Source organism: Rhamphochromis sp. 'chilingali', assembly GCF_963969265.1.
Source record: "Rhamphochromis sp. 'chilingali' genome assembly, chromosome: 1".
NCBI classification, from domain to species: domain Eukaryota; kingdom Metazoa; phylum Chordata; class Actinopteri; order Cichliformes; family Cichlidae; genus Rhamphochromis; species Rhamphochromis sp. 'chilingali'.
Genome location: NC_137929.1, coordinates 16,136,551 through 16,159,352, shown reverse-complemented (window position 1 = coordinate 16,159,352; position 22,802 = coordinate 16,136,551). Strand labels below are relative to the sequence as shown.

The following is a 22,802-nucleotide window of genomic DNA, read 5'->3' as shown; positions in this document are numbered from 1 at the left end:
TGAATGATCTGCTACATTCAGAGGCATTATACTTACTATGTTCCACTTGTTTGCATTTTAGTCTAGCTTCTGGGGTGGCAGATAAGTCATAATATATTCAGGAAAATGAAAATACATGTAAGGTCACTGACTCACAGTCAGTCTAAAAATATTTCCTGAGAAGGAAATTCATTGATATGGTGCCATTCAGTGAGTATTTTAAAGTCTGATTTTTCCTTTTTGTTAAGTTTCAGTCAGCTGAAATTTGTTTTCAGTCATTTAAAGCTTTGTGTCTATCTCATACTGAACAGAATCAGAACAGCACTGCTTTCTTTTTAAATTCACTAGATTCATTTTTTTTCTTACATAACTGTTTCTCTCTCCTTGTTTTAATGCCATCTTCTTATTTATTTCTCCTTTTAACGTGATTAAAAGGATACTCGTTTCATTGTGACGGAATAAAAGTGGGTGGTAGGCAGAGACGGGCTCCTCCAGGCTGCACATTAGGGAGCACTGTCCACTCACAGCCAATCACAGTCTCTCTGTGTGGGTTGTCCCTGTGTTCTCGATAGTTATTATTCACTTCCGGCTCTCTTCCACAGTGTGTCTTTGTTCTGTCTTCCTCACCTCACCCCCAACTGATCGTGGGAGATGGTCACCCCTCCCTGAGCCTGACTCTGCTGGAGGTTTCTTCCTGTTAAAAGGGAGTTTTTCCTTCCCACTGTCACCAAGAGGGAAGGCGTCTCAAACTTAAATGAGCTGTGGGCCACTGCTAGCACTGTCATCTCATGTGAGGGTTGTTTGTTTTTTAAAATGTAAAATATTGTGTAACAAGAGAAAACTGCAAACGTGAACGCAAATGTTTTTCCTCCCTCTTAACTGAAGCCTTTCATTGAACTACCAAATAAACACGTTGGTCCTCGCATTCTGGTTAGACATGTGGCAGCACTTCTGCTATCATTGTGTTTGTATTTAACAAATTAAAAATGCAGACATAAGGTTACACATGAGTTTGTGACTCTCTCACTGAACTAACAGAGCCGATCCCTCAGCATGTTTGTGCTCTCTGCTCATGTCCCCTTCATATTCAATCTGGCATATTTTGGCTTTTTAAAGAACTTATTTTAACACTGAACTCAACAACAAATAAATCCTCCCTAACAAAAAAGTCACTTTGAGGGTCAAATTGCATTCGATTTCTAAGTATACTAACCCCAAGTTGCTTTCCGAGGCGTCCACTAGATTTGAATGTTAGCTAGAAAGCACTTAGGTGTCGAGAAACGTGCTTGTCTGAATGGTTAAGGTTTGTTGTATGGAGTATGATAGAAAGATGTCATATAAGAACCCATCCATTTACCAATATAAAGCACCTTGAGGCAACTGTTGTTGCAATATAGCACTCTGTGTTAGCCCTGCCTGATGACCTGTCCTGGCTCTGTCCTTCCTCTCAACCTATGGCAGCTGGAATTGACTGCCGCCCGTTGGTGACCCTGAACTGGATAAGCAAAAGAAGAGGAATGAATGAGAATGTTTCTCTGAGATGAAGCAGATAGAAATCAGCTGTAATTCATTTACGGTTTCATTGATTTTATTTCTTTTAACTGATGTTTATAGTATAAGTTAAATATACAAAGGATTGCTAAACGAGTCCATGTGCCTTAACTATTCACAGAGGAATAAATAACTTTTAAAATGAACTGACATGAATTGATTTCTATTATTTGACAGTGACAGAGATAAAGTGGTACACCACTTCCATGTCGTCAAACAAGCATATGCGCTGAGCTGTGTCATGTAAAGTGAAAACTATAAGACGCTTAACAAGTACTGTTCCTTTTTCTTGCCTCACTATAGACTCTTACTGCTGATATTCAGTGTGGCATGCAGCTCCCCAGGCTCATATCCAAGAAGGCCTTGCAGGTTGCATACGAAGCGATAGACGTAGCGCTTGCCAGCGGTTTTGCGAATAATGTTCTTGTCATAGTAGTAGCGCAAACCACGGCTCAGCTTCTCATAATTCATCTTAGGTTTGTTCTTCCTGCGACCCCACAGCACTGCCACCTGAAGAAATAATCCACATGTAAACACCAGCAGAATAAGCCTCGTGTTTCCTTTTTATAACAGCAACATGATGATTTCTAAATGACCAATATTGAAGCAGTAGTTAGCAACGTCAGCTCATAGAAGAAGGTTCTTTGGTGCTTTCATTGCAGAGTGGAACATGTGGAGGTTACAAATATGCCATTACAAAGTGAAAAATACCCTAATTGAAATGTGGCCCTTCATGCTCTACTCATGCAGGTATATATCCTGATATGTTGTGAACTCAGCATTAATGACCTCGTCAGGATCCGTCAGTTTGAACTCCCAGCCATTTCCTGTCCAGCTTATGCACGAATGACAGCTGCGGTCTGTCAGAAGCTCCAGCAGAAACTGCCAGAGCTGAATGGGCCCACTGCCTATTGAGACATGACAGAACAAATGAGTATGCTTACCTCATGGCTACACCTTATCGTTTACCTCCTTCAGCCACTCTACTCACCAGTGTAGCCAGCAAGAACTGCTACAGGTATTACAGCTGTCTCCAGATCAGTTTTGCTGCCTGCACATTCCCTGAAGTTCCTCTGTTGCTGAGGTAACATGAAGGCATTTTCAGACATGCTCTCTTCCATTACTGGCTGGACGTCATGGTGCGGAGCAGCCCATGATTGAGTGCCCACAGCGGCAGACTCATCCCCAAGAACACTCTCCACTTCTGAGCCTGTCCCTGGACACACATTGGAAACAGAATCAAGTGATGTCTGCCAGCTCAACTGAGTGGTCATATCAAACTGTAGATTAGTCTACAGTCTTCCAAAAATGAGCTGATGTAATAAAGTAACTAAAATTAACTAACTGAAGAAGAGAGCTTTAGTCGGAACACAGTCCAGAGCCTCCTTCTACAAGGATGAAACACAGAATACACAGCTGCAGGGAGGACACGGCAAAGAACAGAGGGAGACTCAGACCATATGTACACAGGGAGATGGAAACACCGAGGAACACAGCTGAAACTCACTGGGAAACAAGGCAAAGGAAGCAAAACTAAAGACAGTGCACAGGAGATAAGTAACAAATAAAATAAGACAGGAAGTAACGATCACTGAGTCCAGGACAAAGACATACAAACACGACACAAGTAATGGGGAAACCAGAAAACCACGGAGACAAGACACAGAGATATCCACACACAACTGGGCACACAAGAAGGGAAATATTACATAACAGAGACACGTGGGCTCAACAAGAACATAACTAAAGATCCAAACACACTGCTGGAAGATAATGAAAGTATAAAGGGAAATAGCAACCATTTTCCTAAAGAGCATTACTAAAACACAAGTGATCCTCAAAAACTCACAACCCTGGCTCCAAGACCCATCGACCATGAAACGATTATTATATTCCACGTCAGCTGTAAGTCCTCTAACTGCAAAGTGGATGTGTTACGAGCCACAGCACCTGTCAGCCCACATAAATGCTCTGCTCACTCAGTAAGCTCCTCTGGCATTAACATCAGCTCTAAAACTGTATGTGGCTCACTTACTTTTGTCCATATTGGGTCTTTTTCCCTTTGTGGAGCAATTCTGACTGTAATGCTTTTTATTCAACTGATGACTCATTATCATGTGATCTGTCTCACCTCCATTCCCTCGTATTTCCTGCAGCGGGGCTGCAGAGCTAATGTTGTTGCTGTCACGTTGTGAATAGGCTGGATAGTGGCCTCCATGCTGCACACTCATTGGTTCCAGATCGTGGAGGTCTGAGCTCTCACTGGGATGGTACTGAAGGTGGTAATTATCTCTGTCTGAGCATCCCTCAATCTCTGAGTAATTTTCTGAAGGAAACACGACAACAAAACAACAAAAGTCTCAAGCTTGCAGTTGGGTGGTGCGTGCAGACGGCTAATGAAGAAGAGCAGTCACGTTCTCTCAGTGACAATGGGCTTTATTCACAATCAGTATGCACGCATCTGTGAATGAAGTATGCATACAGTTCACTCTGTTCCATATATCAATATATAATTTTTTTCACTGATGATAGTAATAGTATCAAGTTTGAAGCAGTTCTATTTTTTTTCATAGTCCAAACATATACAGGTGGTAGTATGTGGCTCAGAACATCTATTCAACACTGTCTGAAATGCCACATAATGACCTGATGAGAGAAAGGACTGTGCAAAGAGAACTGACCATTTAAAATTTCAGAGTTTTGAATTCTTCACCATTCTTGTGCAATGATAGAAAACAATGTGGCTAGAAAGCTAACTCTGTGCTTTTCAACAAAAGTGCTATCACCTCTCCTCATGGTCTCCAGGTGCTCCCACAGGATTTCTCCTGCAGTGGAGTCAGACAGCAGGCCCAGGAAAGCCTCTTGGTCAAGACCACACAGCTCGCTGCCATCCAGACCTCTGAGGTCTGAGCCCAGGCAGCAGAGCCCAAACTCAGCCTGGCACCAGTCCAGCCAGTGGTTCACCTCCCACTTCGACCACAACCTAGGATCTAAATATACATGCACATGCATTAATAATAGAGTCGGCAACACGTGACAACTAATCAAAGCTCCCACTCCCACTGTACCCTGTGGAAAGTGACAGCTGATTCTCTCCTGAGTGAAGCCTGCAAAGCTGGCTTTCACAGCCTGAGTGAAGACCTCCTTACTGGTTGGGGTGAGGGGGGGGACCTCTAGGACATCAAACTCTGGAACAAAAGTTATGTTTACTCTTTACAACACATTAAAGACGACCTATCATTGAATATTTCACAACTTTTGATTCAGTTATTTCATACATGGTGTAATAAAGCTAATCTACAGAGATTAAGTTTATTATGATGACACGTTTATGTATGTATGAGCTACGCTCAGACAAAAACTGGTTCACCCGAAAGACAAAACTCCAAAACACAGACTTAACAATGTGGTGTATGCTGTACAGTGCAGCGAGGAATGCTCAGACCTCTACATTGGAGAGACCAAACAGCCACTTCACAAGCGCATGGCACAACACAGAAGAGCCACCTCCACAGGACAAGACTCAGCAGTCCATCTGCATCTTAAGGATAAAGGACACTCTTTCGAGGATGCCAATGTTCACATTTTGGACAGAGAGGACAGATGGTTTGAAAGAGGAGTGAAAGAAGCCATCTATGTCCACTGTGAGCGACCATCTTTGAACAGAGGCGGGGGTTTACGACACCAACTCTCTGCCATCTATAAGCCAGTTTTGAGATCCCTTCCCAGACGCCTTAACGCCCACTCACATCCTGGGCCATCTGACCTCAGGAATTCGCATGATAAGGTGGGGCCAGGTTTCACAATGAACACACCCGAAACTCTGGCTGATTGGGACCCACACCCAGTTTCACACCTTGGGTCAGGCGATTAGAGGATCATCAGGGGTCCTTTTGTCCCTCTGTGGGGGGATACTCCCACTAGGTTTATATCTGGGACTCTCCACCATTTGACCTTAGAACTGAAGAAGCTTCTCGGATGAGAGGTGAAACGTCTCCAAGTAACTTAAAGAAGTCCAGACGCTTTTCTTTGCAAGCTCCTTTGACTATGTATGAGCTACACAATTAGAATATAAGTTAGTTATGTGCAAAGGTCTTGAGCCATCCCTCTCTTTTTTATTTCTAAGGACCCAGACTTTCTTTTAGGTGATGCTCTTTCTTTTCTTTTCTTTTTTTCCCCCTTATTTTATTCAATTAAATTTGATTTGATTTATATAGCACCAGATCAAAACAACAGTCACCTGAAGCCACTTTAAATTGTAAGGAAAAGACACAAAAATACACAATAAACCTGAACCTCACCATTTTCAGATGAACTTTTTTTCATCTTTAAAATGCAACAAGGCTCTGTCATGTTTTGTTGTTGGTTTTCAGACAGTGGTGTGGAGGTTTTTGTCAAAATTAATGAAATGATGAATTCAGAAAAGTATCATTATGAAAATAACGTCAAACACACCATCAGTGCAGTGAAAGCAGAGCTGCAGAGAGAACACAGTGGAGCACCATCGTTCATGGACCGGCCTCCCCAGAGCTCAACATTATATTATTACTATTATTATTATTACTATTAAAACAGTGTGGGATCATCCCGACAGAGAACAGAAACATCCAAAGAAGAGCTCTGGAGAACTATTCAATAAATCACTGCATCAATATCCCCATTTTTCTAGCAACACATGGAGGGGGGACTCAAGTCTTTTGCACAGCACTGTATTAGCTGTTTAAAACCTCCAAGACATTGTCATCACATTAATCAGCATGAACTAAATTATTAGATCGTCAACCAAAAGTGATGCGAGTCAGCTACAGGATGCACAGTGAGAGACGCTGGTTTGTGTTTGTATGATGGGGGACTGTTCCACTTTGCTGTCAGTCCGAATGATCTTCTTAGTTTGAGAGTAAACAAATTATGAACAAATACACTTTTTTCTAATATGCTATTGGTTCTATGCTGCTTATAAATGCAAAGGCGAATAAAGTTTTGTGTTATAATATCAGCCATGTCTAACATAATGTATTAGACATATTGACAGACAATAAAAAGATTCAAAGTAAAAATCATTCATTCTGATAAAACACAGAACAGAGAGATGTTGGTGTCTTACCGTAAGTGTTGCCATCCATCTCAGTGTGTGTGAGACTGAGGATCAGGTGGAGTAAATAGGGATCACACGGGGAATGAGCCTTTAATATAATAGCTGTGAGGGAAGGAGGAGGCAGGCCGTGATTGACAACTGTCAGCCACGGAGATGTGGGAGGGTCAGCAGGAAGAGATATAAGGTCCAGTGTAAGCCCGCCACATAATAAATCAGCATGTATAAGAATCAGAATCAGAATCAGAAAGGATTTTATTGCCAAATGTTGAGCAGGTTTACAACATTAGGAAGTTGCTGCGGTACTTAGTGCAAACATACTGTCATAAATAACGCTTAAATAGACATAAAAATAAAAATAAGAATTAAAAGTGCTAAGTAGATAGATATATACATGAGTGCAGGTGGTGATCAGTGCCAAACATGGAATGTTATGTGTATAGGGTTATGCGTTTCTGGTGGGAACAGTCATACGGTTATTGTTCATGTGTTCAACAGCAGAGGGGAAGAAACTGTTCTTATGGCGAGAGGTTCTGGTGCGAATGGACCGGAGCCTCCTGCCTGAGGGGAGCAGGTCAAACAGACTGTGTCCAGGGTGAGAAGGGTCAGCTGAGATCCGAGCTGCACGCCCCAGTGTCCTGGAGGTGTACAGGTCCTGCAGAGATGGGAGTCTGCAGCCAATCACCTTCTCAGCAGAGCGCACAACACGCTGCAGTCTCTGTTTGTCCCTGATAGTGGCTCCAGCGTACCACACGGTGATGGTGGAGGTGAGGATGGACTCGATGATTGCAGTGTAGAATTGCATCATCGTCCGTTTTGGCAGGTTGAATTTCTTCAGCTGCCTCAGGAAGTAGAATAGAATAGAATAGCCTTTATTGTCATTGTACAGAGTACAACGAAATTGGAGTGCCACTCCCTTGGTGCAAGTTTCAATAATAAATATAAATGTAAAATATAAAAAGTACAAAAAAACAATCGTAAGTACTCAAACAATAGTATGTACAATATATACAGGATATCAGCATTAATATAATGACAGTATGAATAGCAGCATAATATAATGACAGTATGAATAGCAGCATAATATAATGACAGTGACGGTATGGAATAGGTTCAATTGTTTTTGTGCTTATTTACTACGGTGATAGCTCTGGGAAAGAAGTCAACCCCGAATCTGTTTGTCCTGGTTTTATGTGACCTGTACCGTCGGCCTGACGGTAATAGTTCAAACAGTTGGTTGCTGGGGTGAGAGTGGTCCTTGATGATATTGCCAGCTCTGCTGAGGTACCGAGAGTTTGCAGTGACCTCCAGGCTGGGCAGAGAGCAGCCAGTGATCTTCTGGGCTGTGTTGATGACCCTCTGCAGTACTTTCCTGTCTGCAGCTGAGCACCCTGCATACCATGTTGTTACGCCGTACGTTAGGATGCTTTCTATGGTGGCTCTGTAAAATGTCACCAGCAGCCTCTCCTCCAGGTTGTTCCTCCTGAGCACTCTCAGAAAGTGGAGACGCTGCTGGGCCTTTTTAACCACCGCTGTAGTATTTGCAGTCTTTAGTATTTGCATCCTCTGCTGGGCTTTCTTAATGACGGAGGTGATGGTGGGCTCCCACTTCAGGTCCTGGGTGATGGTGGTACCCAGGAAGCGGAATGAGTCCACAGAGGTGATGAGAGTGTCAGTCAGGATGATGGGGGGGAGTGGGACTGTGTGCTTCCTGAAATCCACAATATAAGTATAATAACATAAGAATATGCTAGAATAAGTACATTTATTGTTTTTGTGGTATATATTAAGAATTTGTTAAAACACACATACAGCTTCCCACTTCCTGTTTGTTGGAAATTTGTAAAGAGTAGTAAACTCTGAACTATCTTGGAGGAGGTATGGGTGGACTATTTCAGGAGAAAGACTGGAGAATAAAAAAAAATTAAAAAAAATCAGCAAAACTGCAGCTAATTGTGTATCAAACAAGTCACGAGACTAAAGTGACGTCCTAAGTTTAATCGGCAGTCCAACTGCTGTTGAGTCAGTTTTAGAAACTGACTTTAAAGGTTAGTGCTAATGAAAAATAGGAAGAAAAAAATATATCAGAATTTCAGAAAATAGGGAAAAGCTGACTGTGCTGTAAAAGACAAACTTCCTCACTTTGGAATGAAAAAGAGAAAACCAAAATAAACTAATAGAGTATTGGAGTTGGTCGTTGATTTAGTCAGAAAATTGTGTGAATTGCATGAAAGGATAAAGTGTGTGTGTGTGTGTGTGTGTGTGTGTGTGTGTGTTCACTTTTAAATGCTGGTCCCTTCACAGATGTTGGACCATTTTCCTTGAATGCATCGTTTTCCTTTCTCCTCATTTTTGCTCCAATCGTTCTTCAAACAGAATTACACATTAACTCCAGGAGTCAAAAAGTTGATGATAAATGCTTTTTAATATCACTCTTCTATGTTACACACAAATACAGCTGAGAGTACACACATATTCCAGAGAGGTATGCAAAGAGTAGGCACCATCAATGTCTAACAGACTACAGCACAAAGACAACACATGCTGACAGGATGTCACAGCTACCAAACTTCAACTATAATAAAACACACAAATGAATACATTCAGCTAACATCGTACAACACTGGACAAGCAGTTGGACAGTGAACGTGAAATAGTCATGTGCTGAAACACGGGTACATGCTTTTTAGTTACAGTACTGCTGGGAGGCTACACTCTTCCATGGAAGACGTGACTGGTCAGGAACAGTGACAGGACTCGGGCTTATCTGCAGTTATGCTGGCTTTTGGAAGGAGGGAATGTAGTCTAGCTCTTGTTAAAGACAGGCCTCAATTATCCTGTAGTGACCAAACACATTCCCAGTTTTCTCATAATCTGCGGTTAGTGGAGTACAAGTACTACTAGTAAAAATAATAAAATGAACAGTACTTGTTATGTGTCCTACAGTTTACACTTTACATAAAACAGCTCAGTGCCTAGTAGTACTTGTACAAGTGATACAGATGCTACTGGTGAAGAAAGAAAAATAAAGACATGTAACAAGTTAAAGGAAAAACAAGTGATGAAATAATTTATTAAGGGGACGCCAACAGCCTTAATCCTTGGCACTGATTCCCACTCTCTGGAAATGGACTAATGGCAGACCATACTTCTAAAACACATTCCCTCTCTTTTCAGGATCAACAATCTTTCCCCTTAAAAAGAGAAAAGTGGATCAAACCCATGGAGGTAAAATACCTCCACAGCCCTCAGTTGGGGAGTCGCAGGTTCTGCTTTTTCCTTTAATTTGTCACACATCCACAGTGGACCATTTCAGCTCCAGTTAGCACAGGGTGAACTGGAAGTGGTTGAGGTTGTACAGGGATCGTTACTGTAAAGAAATAATGCCACAGTGCACAGTGAGAAGCTACAGGGTTCGTCTCTGGCTGCCGTACCACGTGCTGAGCTACGGACGAAGGTAGTTTGGTTTAGCGAGGGGCATCCGGAGCAGCGATCTTCTCCAGACTGGGCTCCATTCCCCAGATTTCCCGGGCATACTCAGAAATGGTGCGGTCACTGGAGAATTTTCCACAGCCAGCAATGTTGTGAATCACCATCTTGGTCCACTCTTTAGGGTTCTGTTAACATAGAGAGGGCGTCACAGGCCAGGTGTCATTTATTGGACAATACTTGTGTACATGACCTCACTAGCAGCAGAGCATACCTTGTAGAGCGCGCTGACTCTCTCCTGACATCTGATGTAGTCTTCGTAGTCAGCAAACACCTTGAACCTGCAGGACATAAAAATGTTTCAACAGTGAGCTGCATTGTTCACTCTTCAGCTCGTGTCTAACGCCTGGGAAAGTCAGTCACATGTTTGCTCAGCAATGACACGACATCACTGGAGCCTACAGTGTGAGTTAGAATGCAAAGTACTCACTCGTGAGTTTAGGGACCACCGTGCGCTCACCTGTCATGGTGCATCAGCATGTTCACGAGGTCTTTGAAGAGGCCAGGCTGGCTGGGGCTGAAGAAGCCTCCTGCTATCTGGTCCACTGCCTGCTTCAGCTCGGGGACACGGTTATAGTAGGACACGGCGTCGTAGCTGAGGACAGAAAAACACAGAGATGCTAGCTGTGCTCCACAGGACAGAGCAGACGGTGGATGGAAGTTACTCCTGTGGTTTCCATGGCAGGGCTTTAAAAAGCACAACATCCCAGGTGGAAAATACTTTTCAGTTTTATTATTATGTGATGATACTGTTCAGCTGCCGTTACATGGTTAAGTTACTTTAGCTAACTAGTTGAGCAGAGGCCTGGGAGCTCGAGGCTCCTGCACAGTATCTTAGCTGTTCCCAGGACTGCGCTCTTCTGGACAGAGATCTCCGATGTTGTTCCTGGGATCTGCTGGAGCTACTCGCCTAACTTGGGAGTCACCGCACCGAGTGCTCCGATTACCACTGAGACCACCGTTTCCTCCACCCTCCACATCTTTGAGCGTAAGACGTCCGTGGCAGCAACAGACGTGTGGAGATCAACAATGGATAATATGGAGTGCAGAGAGAGCACGACCAAGCAACGATTAAAGCGTGGAAGTAATCACATTACTTTGAGTTTGATTCTGTAAAAAGTGACAAAAACATCAGCGTCTGCTGTTCACGCTGTGTGGGAAGAAAACTTCTTTCTACAGCGAAAAATTAAACTTCAACTCTGAGCGAGCAGCGAGCACGCTGCCACGGGAATGTGACATTCACACAGAAACCCCCGGATCCTCCCACTGACAGGACAGCTGTGGGCAAACCTCCACCCACCCCACTCCAGCTAAACAGGTGACAATAGATTTAAGAGCTGCTGAGTCTTTGATTTTATTTATTTTCTGCTGTTTTTACTCGCATCTATTTGAAAGAGTAGAAACCCAAAACATTATTTTATCTGCTGGATTATGCAGGAAATAGGTTTAAATGTTAAACACATTTCTTCCAGTCAAAGATTGTTGCATATAATTACATTTTTACTTGATGCATAAAGTTAAAAGATAACTAATAAACTAATAAAACAAGTTTTAAAGAGACTTTTTCATTTGATTCAGTTTAATATGATGGATTATGCAGAAAAAATAGAAATGGGCTGAAAGGTCTGTTGCCTTATACTCGGGTTGTGTATCATGTTATTAAAAAAAAGTAACTAAGCAATAAAGTAACTACTTGCTCTTAGATCCACTGGCTGCTGAGCATTGCATCTTTCTCCCATATGCTCTTCCAGTATTGCTCCGCTCGCCTATGGAAAAAAGCCCCCAGCCTCGGTGGTGCTGTTCTCATATTGTTTGTCAGGTATACTTCTTCAAGCGGCTGGCCAAGGCTGTGAATCTTTAGCAGCTGTTTCCAAGGCCTCAGGTATGGACACTTTGCTGTACTTCTTAGTTACCTTTCTGCAACTGAAGTTGGCTAACATCCCTCTATGCTACCTAGATCTTGGCCTCTAGTCTCCTTTTGGTTGTTGTAGCCAAGCATCTCACTTATCCCTGATGTTGTGGATGTGTACACACACACGCACACACGCACGCACGCACGCCTCTGAACCAAGACCATTTTAAAACTCACCCCTTCTTGTCCAGAGCCTCCACATCGTGCACCCTCATACCAAAGATGAACAGATTCTCCTCTCCAGCCTCCTCTGCCATTTCCACGTTGGCACCATCCATGGTGCCAATGGTGAGGGCGCCATTCAGCATGAACTTCATGTTCCCTGTGCCCGAGGCCTCAGTACCTGCTGTGGAAATCTGCTCAGACAGGTCAGCCGCAGGGATGACTGCACAGAGGAGACACACGGAATACAGTGGAGTCAGCTTTATGTGCTACTGTCCCAACAGAGAATGACCCAACATAAAAGATCAGGTTTATCCAGCTGTAGTGTAAATAAGTGATATTATACATCACTTATTTACAGTAAGACACAGTCAAAAACTTATTACTCTTCTCAGCCAGTGTGACGCGGTAGTTCTCCAGGAAGATGACTTTAAGGCGATCTCCCACCACGGGGTCATTATTAACGATATCTCCGATGGACGTGATCAGCTTGATGATCATCTTGGCAGTGTGGTATCCTGGAGCAGCCTAGAAACGCAGAAGGCACATGCTGGGAAACCAAGAGGCTCACCACACCCTCAAAGTTCAAAAACAGGTGTTAAATTCGTAGTGGCTAACAGCTAGCTTCAACTCGTCCAAGACGTGCAGCTCAACTCAATCATGCTCAATTTTCCTCCAGAGGTGCTTCTAAATCATCACAGTTTCATAGCCTGTCCTGTCACAGCAGTATATAAACTACAGGTGAATAAACACTACTGAATGAGGTTAGTGTAGAAGAAGAAGAAAGGTCCTGCTTGGTGAGACAGATGTCTACAAGCAGCTTCTCTGATGCAACAACATCCATGTGCAGACAGATGGACAGCCATGTTTATGACTGGCTGTGTCAAAGTGGCCCAGACACATACTAGATAAGGCTGGATTTGATGTAGTGTGAAGTGCAGTGGGTGTGGGAATAAACTGCTTCCATGACAGGCTTTCTTCTGACCACATTAAACTTTTAGGAATATTGCTGCTCACCTTTCCTCCAATCATGATCGTTCTGGGTGTCCACTGCTTGTTGGGCTCGTTCTTAATGCCTGATCAGAGAGAAAGACTGTTTGTTTGCTTGTTTGTTTGTTAAACAGAAGACAAGTCTGGATTCAGAGTTAAAGCTCAGCAGCACCCACGGTTGTACAGTGTGATGATATGCAGGCAGTTGAGTAGCTGCCTTTTATACTCGTGGATCCTCTTCACCTGCACATCAAACATGGAGCTGGGGTTGATCTTCACCTTGTAGTGCGCTTCAAGATGCGCTGCAAACTTCATCTTGTTCTCCTGAAAGTTCAGACAGAGGGTGTAAAAAGAAGCACGCAAATAGAGTGCATTTTACTTTTGGCATTTTAAGCTCTCACTTGTTTGATTTTGGCTACGTCCCGGATGAAAGCGTCATCATTCACAAAGTCCAGAAGCTTCTTCAGCTGGTCCAGGTCACGGATGTAATCCTCTCCAATTTTCTGGAGGTTAAGCAGGTGAGTTAGGCAAGATCTCTACAAAGACTTACAACGTTCACAAATAACTAACCCACCTCAGCGATGACCTCAGCCAGACCGGGGTTGCACATGACCAGCCAGCGCCTGGGGGTGATACCGTTGGTCTTGTTCTGAAACTTCTGAGGGTCAACCTCGTAAAAATCCTTGAACCTGAACGTGGAACACCAGTCAGAGAAACTTCCAAACATCTTTGTAACATGTTATGCAGCTAGATTCCTACAGGTTTCCTTACACAGTGTTTTTGATGATATCTGAGTGGATACGGGCCACTCCGTTGACTGCGTGAGAGCCCACAATACAAAGATGAGCCATGTTGATTTTCTTCACATCTCCTTCCTCAATCAGGGACATTCTACATATGCGGTCAGTGTCCCCTGGGTAAAGCTTCGAGATGCGCTGAAGGAGTGAAGATAAACACTCTGAGATTACTCACCGCTGTGCGTATAAAACAAAATGTTTCATTCTTCAAGAATGAACCACATTTTCTCTGCTCACAAAGCTTTTCAGGCACCTTATTGCCTGAAAAGCTCCAATATTACATCCTCCCCTCATACCTCCAGGTGCCTCCTGTTGATCTCGTAAATGATGTCGAGGTGTCGAGGCAGCAGGTTTTGGAAGAGGTCCACGGGCCAGCGCTCCAGTGCCTCAGGCAGCACGGTGTGGTTGGTGTAGGCACAGGTTCGGATCACAATGTCCCAGGCCTAGACACAGAGGCCAGAGCCACAGGCAGCTAGGTTAGCATTTAAGAAACTGTGCTAAAGAAAATGTGAACCAATGTGAAAGCACTTTTTTAGCTGATCAGTGACTTGGTTTGAGGTTAGCGCTAAGGACACAAACAAACAATGAGACTGAATCCCGGTCGAAGAATCCTAGAACGTCTATAAAATATGGGCTGATCAGCGTAGCCAGAGTCTGAAAACTGCATCTGTTTTAATGGCAGGTAGCGACTCCTAATGCACCTACTTCTTATTTGCAGAGCTCATTAAACGTTTTCCCAGTGACTTTATGGTCTCCAGCTCAGTTTGAAGTCTTGAATACACCATTAGGGTCCCACAGACTCACTACAGATGCACACTGGATGGAAAAGTTAAGAGTTTGCGATGTGATACCTTCTCCCAGGGCACTCTCTCAATGTCCACCAGCAGCCTCATCAGTTCAGGAATGGCCAGAGCAGGGTGGGTGTCATTCAGCTGGATGGCCACCTGCACATGGAGAGAAAACAGAAAACTCATGATCATCAGTTTTAGGAGAAATCAATAAGAGAAAGTAAAAAACAAAAGAGAAGCAAATAACACAGAATGACAGCAAGCTCACCTTGTCTGGCAGTGTGGAAAGATCTAACCGCACAAACTCTGTGGAGCCAAACTTTGAGGCTTTGAATCGACGGATGATGTCCTGAAGAGTTGCAGCTACGACAAAGTATTCCTGCTTCAGACGCAGCTCCTTCCCTTCAAAGAACTGAAGGAGAGTATGAAGAGCTGTTAAACCAGAGTTCAATGCTTACAATCAATCTGCTGCCAGTACACCCGCTGACATTATTATGGAAGAAGCACAGAAAAAGAGAGCAGCTCAGGAGGAGGAAATCATCAGGTTAGTCCGTGATTTGAACCAAGGGAACAAATCGTGGCAGGAACGGCCTGATATTATTTGTATCTCACTGCAACTTTACTGTATAAAGACCTAACATCTCCAAAATGTCAGGAGTAGTTGGTCATTACAACAAATCAAATCAAATCAAATCACTTTTATTGTCACATCACATGTGCAGGCACACTGGCACAGCACATGCGAGTGAAATTCTTGTGTGCGAGCCCCACAAGCAACAGAGATGTGCAAACACAACAACACAAACGAGCAAAATACAAGAATGGCCAACCTGAAACTAATAAATATATGTACAATATATAATAGTGTATGCATTTCTGGATGTGTTCGTGAACTAAAAATCAAGAATGTGGGATACTGTTTGCCCGTGATTTGGAGAGCCCAGCGCTGCTCCTGACGGAGGGAAAACCAATTCTGCAGGGGAGACCTACCTCGGCACTTGTGCAGGTGAAACCAAAGGGAAGATATGCTTCACCATATTTTCTAGTCTTTGGCTTAGAATGAAGTTGGTTTGGAAACATATTCAGCGATGCTTCATTTCCTGCTTTGCGTTTGTGTGGGAGCCCCGTCAAAAACCTGTCCATTATGCTAACAGCGTCCAAGCGTTCCTTTTTTTTTTTTTTTTCTCTTTCATACCGCGCCCCTCCCCCCTGCAATGGCTTAGCGCCCCCCCTAAGAGGTGGGCCCCACACTTCGGGAACCTCTGCACTAAGAGACGTTTTTGTGCCCTTTGCAGACCCTGTGCTTATTTCCAAGTCCCAAATGCAATCATCGCAGGAGTTTGGTCAATCTTAACTTTTAAAACACTGGACAGATAAGGAAAAATGTCACCTGGCACAGGGATAAACACACTCCTGAACCTTGAGGAAAGCTAGAAGAGTTGGAGCTGTTATAGCGGCAGAGGGTGGGCTGACATCATATTACACTTTAGGGATTAAGAATGGGATGTCGCTGAAGTTCATACGTGTGTGAAAGCAGATGAGCAAATACTCTCAATGTCACGCACAGCACCATCCACTAGTTCATGTGAACGAAGTAAAGGTTCAAATAAATAAGAAGTGCAGCTGTAAATCCACTCACATTGTCGTTGGGGTAGAGCACTCTGGAGATGTTCTCAGCGAGGTTTCTATCGAGCACAGCTTGAATGTAGCCTCCAACATTAACTGTGGGACAACAGCAAGAAGAGCAGTCCATGTCTGCTGGTTCTACTTTTCACAGAGTGATGTGAGCAGAGGGCAGTACTCACAGTCTTTCAGGTTAAAGTCACAGGGCGCCTTTGCAGACCACAGCCTCATCGTATTAACTATGTTGTTTCTGTAGCCGGGGACTGGAGTGTCATAGGGAAGAGCCAGAACCACCTGGAACACACACACTTCATCATTTCTCAGTGTTTAAACTACAGTCTGCTGATTTACTGTTAGGGATGATGTCACAGACCACAGGACAAGCCAACTAGACTGAGATGGGGCTGCAGGGCAAATACAAATCATCCGTCCCAGGTACCATTACAGGGAATGTGAGGGAATACCACAGTGCAAGGTTCCTGGGTTCAGACATCTTCAGGCAAACTGAGGTGTTCATCGGGGAGACATGAAGAGCTGAACTCTCTAATCCTTCACATATTCCCGAGGCACAGATACTGAGCTGGAAGCTACCAGAAAGCATTCATATCTGTTACTGTTGTTTGCATTCAACCTTCTCTGATGCAGAGAACAAGTGACGGGACTCTCTCCACCCTGCATTCTTCTACTGCCATGGTCATTACTACTGCCATGAGTGTAACCACATCTGAAGATTACGGTGCATCTTTGTCCCACTTTCCCCAAATCACTGGGCAGACTGACGCCCCTCACTGAGCCTGGTTCAGACGCAGGATTCTTACTTTAAAAAGATGTTTTTCCTTCTCATCGTCACCAAGAGCTTGCTCACAGCGACTTTTCTGACTGTTGCCGTTCTCTCTGTATTATCATAAGGTCTTCATCTTACAATACAAATGCACAAATGTGTGATTTGGCACTGTGGGAAAAAGTCCTGCTTCACACAACATTACCAACCTTTCAACTGTATATCAGCTGTGCAACTAAATGGCACCTGCACTGGTTCTTATGTAGCATGTTTCTACTCTACCCGAGCACTCCAGGTACTTTATTACTCACCTCATTCAAACCAGCACTTTTTTTCTATGTGTTTCTACAAAAGTGCTACTTCACACTGTGATGGATACATCGGAGAGAAACTTGGGGTTAGTATCTTGCCCAAGGATCTTTGGCATGCTGACTGAAGCACCAACCTTACGATTAACAGAGGATCTGCTCTCCCTCCCCCTCGACCCCTGAGAGAGACTACAGACAGACACTAGAGACACAGGACTGACCTGCTGCATGCAAATGTTACTAATGCATACAGTCCCAGTGCATTTAACCTGATCCAGCCACTGTTTAACTCAATTTTTTAAACTACTATAACCAAAAAACGCGTGTATTAGATAATTACAGCAAGTTGAGGGGTTTGTCTTTACCCCGTATCCTCGTTAAACTGTAGTCTTTGTTACCCAATAATAATAGTAGTAGTAGCATGCACAATTAGAGGTGTCAAAGAAAATGTGACAGTCTCAGTACTTTCTATTAAGAGTATACAGTAACGACCTGGTACCAACCTGCGTGTCAACCCACTTCACTCCATCAGCTGTGTGCTCCACGCGGCCATAGAAGTGGACAGGGCGCATGTACTCGGGCCGAGCCTTCTCCCAGGGATTCCCATAACGCAGCCAGTCATCGGCTTCTTCCACCTGTGGAAATACCAGATGGCATCTTCCTGTTTAAAACTAGTTAAAATATGAAAAAAAAGTCCTTAAAAGTCTCATATTTGAGCACTTATATGCTGCTTATATGACAAAAACTACATCAGCAGACCGTCCTGTCCAAACACAACAAACACTGGAGTTTCAAGACGGTACTCTGACTATAACTCCATTTCCACTAAGACTACAGAGTGAACAGACGGTCCATCAAATTCTCTCACTTTGCCACGTTCTGTGCTCCGAATAATCCTCCTAATAATCCTATTAATGCTCCTTTTAATCAGCATCACCCATATCTTGTGTAAACAAACTGTGACGGGTCCATCATGCAACACCCTCTGCTACCATCACAGAGGGCGCTTTTGTCTGGCTAATCTTATTCAGTATGACTGTAGTGCAAAGGTGCTTTAAGTGCATACACAGCACCGGGTGAACATACCTGCCAGCCACTGACAATTTTCTGGTTGAAAATGCCGAACTCATACCGGATGCCATATCCATAAGCAGCCAGACCCAGAGAGGCCATGGAGTCCAGGAAACAAGCTGTGGAAACGGGAGCGCTGTTAGACACGGCTGTGCTTCACATCACCATTTGTCAGCAGCCAATCAGGAGCTCACCAGCCAGGCGTCCAAGGCCTCCATTGCCTAGGCCAGCATCTTCTTCAATGTCCTGCAGCTCCTCCATGTCCAAACCCAGCTAAAGAACATGAGCACACGCACAGTAAGGTGTGGATCAGCTGTGAGTACTGCAGGACAGAGCTGTTAATCACTCCTCCCACGTTAACGGCAATGAACATTAGAGCTTCACTGTCTGGCTGAGTGTTATTGACAGTAAAGCCAAGCTCCAACTAAAAATCTGTGAGTGTCTCCCGCAAGTGCGTCTCTCATTGCTATGGTTGTTTCCAAGGTCTCAGACTGACCTGGAAGTGCATGGACTTAAAAACTTTTGCGGGATCTTGTAAAACGACATCTTCAATTTTTTTTTCCTTCAAATTTAAATTAATAAAAAATTCATTAACACTAAAGATTCATTCATGAACTCACTGAAACTAAACTGAATTAAAAACAGGAAGTCAAAATAAAAGTAAAAACTAATTACAAATCTATAATATCTCTGGTCATCCCTCTCACTTTATTCAGCCATTGCTTGAGGATGTGGAAGCCTCTCTGCATCAGTGTGGGTTGATTTGATTTTGTTTCTGTTGGAAGCGTGCTGTATTACCCTCACCTGGTATGTGGCTTCATCGCAGGCATTCTCCAAGGCCAGGTTCACCATGGTGTTCTGCAGAGTACGGCCCATGTAAAACTCCAAGGAGAGGTAGTAGACGCGCTGCAAGAAAACAGAGCAAAATGGCTTTTTATTCCACTTCCACCTGATCCTGAGCTGCTGGTAGTTTGAATTTCCTTTCAGTTATTGCACTTTTACATCTGTATGCAAAAATATTTCCAAAGGCAACAACACAAATATGACTGGATGAAACTCTGAAACAGAGTCAGGTTATTGACAATAAAGCACACAGTATGCGCCCCATGGCCCGGCCACGTGATCTCTAGGACAAGACAGCAGCAGAGCAACTGCAGGCAATGACACCGTTTCACTTCAGAGAAGCAGCATTACAAGTCTGGTACAGAGAACAAAGCTTCTGACATTCTGATACGGCTCCAGCATGAGAAGCATGTGTAGACCGAAGTGACTGAGACATGCAGAGGTCAGCAGGGTAGGTCACACTGGCATGGCTCCTTCGTTCTTTGTCACAGCATATGTATCGTCTAACACTGACCTCCATGTCTGACGTCTAACTGAGCACCACTTTAAGAGTGCTGAGAGTCAGCAGCACATTGACTCAGTGTATAGAAATGTGACAGCTGTTCCAAGTGCACCACGCCACACGGTCACAGGAAAAGTCACCAGAGTGCAGCAGCTGAATGCAATGCTCACCCTGAACCTCCAGTTCCAGAGAACCAGAATTTCTTTACTGAAAATTAAACGAATCATCATCATCTAACATTTTGCATGCTTTGAAAAGAATCACTTCATACTTTTATGCACAGCAGATCAGCATCTTTTGACTATGAAGGCCTCCCTGAAAGCCGGTGTTGTGCCAAAAAGTGATTTCCAATGTTTCTGTGTATTTTTTATGTGTAATATCTTTACGTATGTTGGTAAATAGACTTCGGTGAACAGCGTTTACAAAGGGGTAATATATAGAATTAAAAGATTATCTGTTTTTTCAAGTATCTTTATAACTCTGTGTTATTGTACTCACATTATAACCAATCCGGTCCTTTATCCCCACTTAAAATATTTTTACAGAACTATTGTAATATTTGCTGCCATTTCTGCTGTCTTACTCTTACAAAAGACATTTTTAATGTTAATGAGATTTTTTTAACTGCATAAATAAAGGTTCTATAAAAGTCGCTGCCAAAAACTGATTGCGGCTTCTACCTTGTTACACGAATGTTGTTTGTGGCTCAATATGACTTTGTGTCATCCATGAGGGATGAATTTGACATATGTTTCACATATTATAGGCCAACAAGTTACTTATAGCAGTTTAAATACGAGCAATCAGTTTTTGGCAAATACCGGAAATCAGTTTTTGGCACAACACCGGTCAATAAGCTGGAGGAGGACAAGACATAGCCGTCTGAACAGCCAGGCTGGAGCACAGCGGGGTCTCGGGCCGTGGCAGTGGTATGCAGTCTTAGTGACGCAGTTATCAGAGCTGTGAGCCCGTGAGGGCAGCCCCCTCCTCAAGGAACCCCAGCCCAGTAGGTAATAAAACAGTGGCGCGCTGATCAGAGTGGGTACTAATGCAAAAGGGGCTATGCAGCAGCTCTGAGGGCTCAGTTCTCGCTGCCTGCTCAAGGCCTTTAGGTCATTTTGCGCTTTGGTGAGAGGAGAGGGGGTGGAGAGATGGATGGCGGACATGCGTTTACGTGAGCTATGTCTGGTTGGCCCCAAGCCCGCCCGTGTGGACGCACATGAGTGAGCGAGGTACAGCAGAGGTCAGGTGAAGGTGAGACAGCTGCGGATGACGTTGCGTAACATCTCATAAGAGCGGAGCTGCCGGGACACACACACACACACACACACACACACGACTCACGGTCAGAGCGAACGTGACTATAAATGGATACGAAGAGCAACGCTGTTACAAGCCGCAGCCATCACTGCTGACATCCGCATCACGAACCCGCATCCCCTCCCTTCCCCCAGGCCTCCGATCAGCTGTGCTCGACTGCAGTGCACCCGGTTGCTTACTTTGGGGTCCTTCTCGTAGTAATGCTGCTGCGTTCGGATCCAGCGGCCCACCAGGTGATCTCGGACCGTGTTTGCCAAGGCGAAGTAGTAGTCCCGTTTGGTGGCCACATTCCGATCCTTGACCAGGGTGAAATGGAGGTGCCGGTTGAAGTTAGTTTTTAGGTCCGCAACGTTCTCCACCCCGGCCAGGCCCCGCACCGAGATCTGCTTCCTCCTGTCTTGGTCTGTCAGCGGCTTGGCCATCTCTGTGCTCCCGGAGTGTGACCCGACGCGTCGTTGCTCTTCTTCGGCTCTGCGTTGAACACACAGCCGGAGCCTAGCGATGCTCCAGCCTCTTTAATATGTCACGTACAGCTGAGAGCGTCAGGACGGAACAGCCAAACAGCTTTTCCGGTCGACAGTTTCAAAATAAAACTCAGTATCATCAGGTGGCCAATCAGCAACTTGGAAGACTTTCGTCTTACTGTTCGGGTACTCCACGAAACTCTGTAAACAATACTTGTTCTAACTTCCAGTGTAAATGTGGCTACTTTGACTTAACCGTGCCTCACTGAGACGCACATGGATAGAATATGTAGCAGTTCTATGCAAACTCCACAGACCCTGACTTCAGTCGCACAATGAGAATAAAATATTTGGTGCGTCTTTGAGCACATTGATCTTTCTGCCCCTGGTTTAAAGCATTCAAACCAAGAAGAAATTTGAGTCTAAATTCAGTGTCTGAACTGAACAAGTACTGACGAATCCACAGAGAAAACTCGGCCCAAGGTCAGGTAGTGGGAAACATCACCTTCAAATCTTCAGGCTAATCTCATCACGTGACCCACAGTAAAACGGTTTACATGTAATATGAAATAATCAATTATAAATTACCCAAATGGCACAGATTACAAATGAAAAACGATTAAATTTAGATTACATGGTTTAAACTTTGAATAGTTCAGATGACAGATCTCTCTTTGAGTAAAACACCACAGTCCAATCCTTTGTACTCATCTGTAATCCTGTCAACATTTCTGATATTTATTCAGAGCTGACCCAACCTAGACTTCATAGACTGACAGTAACACTTAGGATATGTGTGGGGAGACTATTGCACAGCACGGTCATAGTCAGGATTTTACAAGCCAACATGTACTATCAACTGGTACATGTTGGCAATCAAGTAACTCTGAAGCTAATTTTTCTGAACATAGATTTAGGCTGTTTAAAGAAAGTTGCTTCAGCATGGGGACACGAGCTGCACGGCATTTTTAAGGCCATGTTCTTTTAAGCAGACCACATTATGTAACACTTTAATGAAGTGGCCAACAGGGTCTCCTCTCGGGGGAAAGAAAAGCTAGCTTTCTTTCTGACACAAAGGGCTGACATCCATAAAAGGAGAAACAACAAGTTGACATGGATCAGTTTAATAT

The 22,802-nt window shown here is 43.9% G+C and overlaps 2 protein-coding genes across 2 annotated transcripts; both read right to left on the bottom strand.

Moving 5' to 3' along the window:
- Positions 1–1,827: 1,827 nt before the first annotated feature.
- Positions 1,828–6,653, bottom strand: LOC308407516 (protein C-ets-2-like; the record flags this gene model as incomplete). The annotated part of the gene is made up of 7 exons (XM_080899188.1): positions 1,828–2,040; positions 2,320–2,438; positions 2,522–2,746; positions 3,662–3,856; positions 4,317–4,520; positions 4,599–4,718; positions 6,635–6,653. 7 exons carry the CDS (start codon positions 6,651–6,653, stop codon positions 1,828–1,830), a joined length of 1,095 nt encoding a protein of 364 aa, XP_080755314.1.
- Positions 6,654–9,028: 2,375 nt separating this feature from the next.
- Positions 9,029–21,762, bottom strand: LOC308400760 (glycogen phosphorylase, muscle form-like). The gene is made up of 20 exons (XM_080888709.1): positions 21,388–21,762; positions 19,348–19,449; positions 18,738–18,816; positions 18,559–18,662; positions 17,976–18,107; positions 16,566–16,677; positions 16,400–16,482; positions 15,029–15,172; positions 14,824–14,916; positions 14,269–14,415; positions 13,947–14,110; positions 13,750–13,864; positions 13,577–13,678; positions 13,352–13,499; positions 13,203–13,261; positions 12,572–12,713; positions 12,201–12,408; positions 10,572–10,706; positions 10,326–10,392; positions 9,029–10,239 (listed from the first exon to the last, which is right to left on the bottom strand). The coding sequence occupies exons 1-20, from the start codon at positions 21,628–21,630 to the stop codon at positions 10,090–10,092; spliced, it is 2,529 nt and encodes an 842-aa protein (XP_080744835.1). The 5' UTR covers positions 21,631–21,762; the 3' UTR covers positions 9,029–10,089.
- Positions 21,763–22,802: the final 1,040 nt, after the last annotated feature.

Coding starts and splice junctions, on each gene's coding strand:
- LOC308400760 (XM_080888709.1), bottom strand. CDS start 21,630: ATGGCCAAGCCGCTGACAGACCAAGACAGGAGGAAGCAGATCTCGGTG. Junction 14,111..14,268: donor TCAACAGGAGGCACCTGGAG/GTATGAGGGGAG, acceptor TCACTCCTTCAG/CGCATCTCGAAGCTTTACCC. Junction 10,393..10,571: donor ATGCTGATGCACCATGACAG/GTGAGCGCACGG, acceptor TATGTCCTGCAG/GTTCAAGGTGTTTGCTGACT.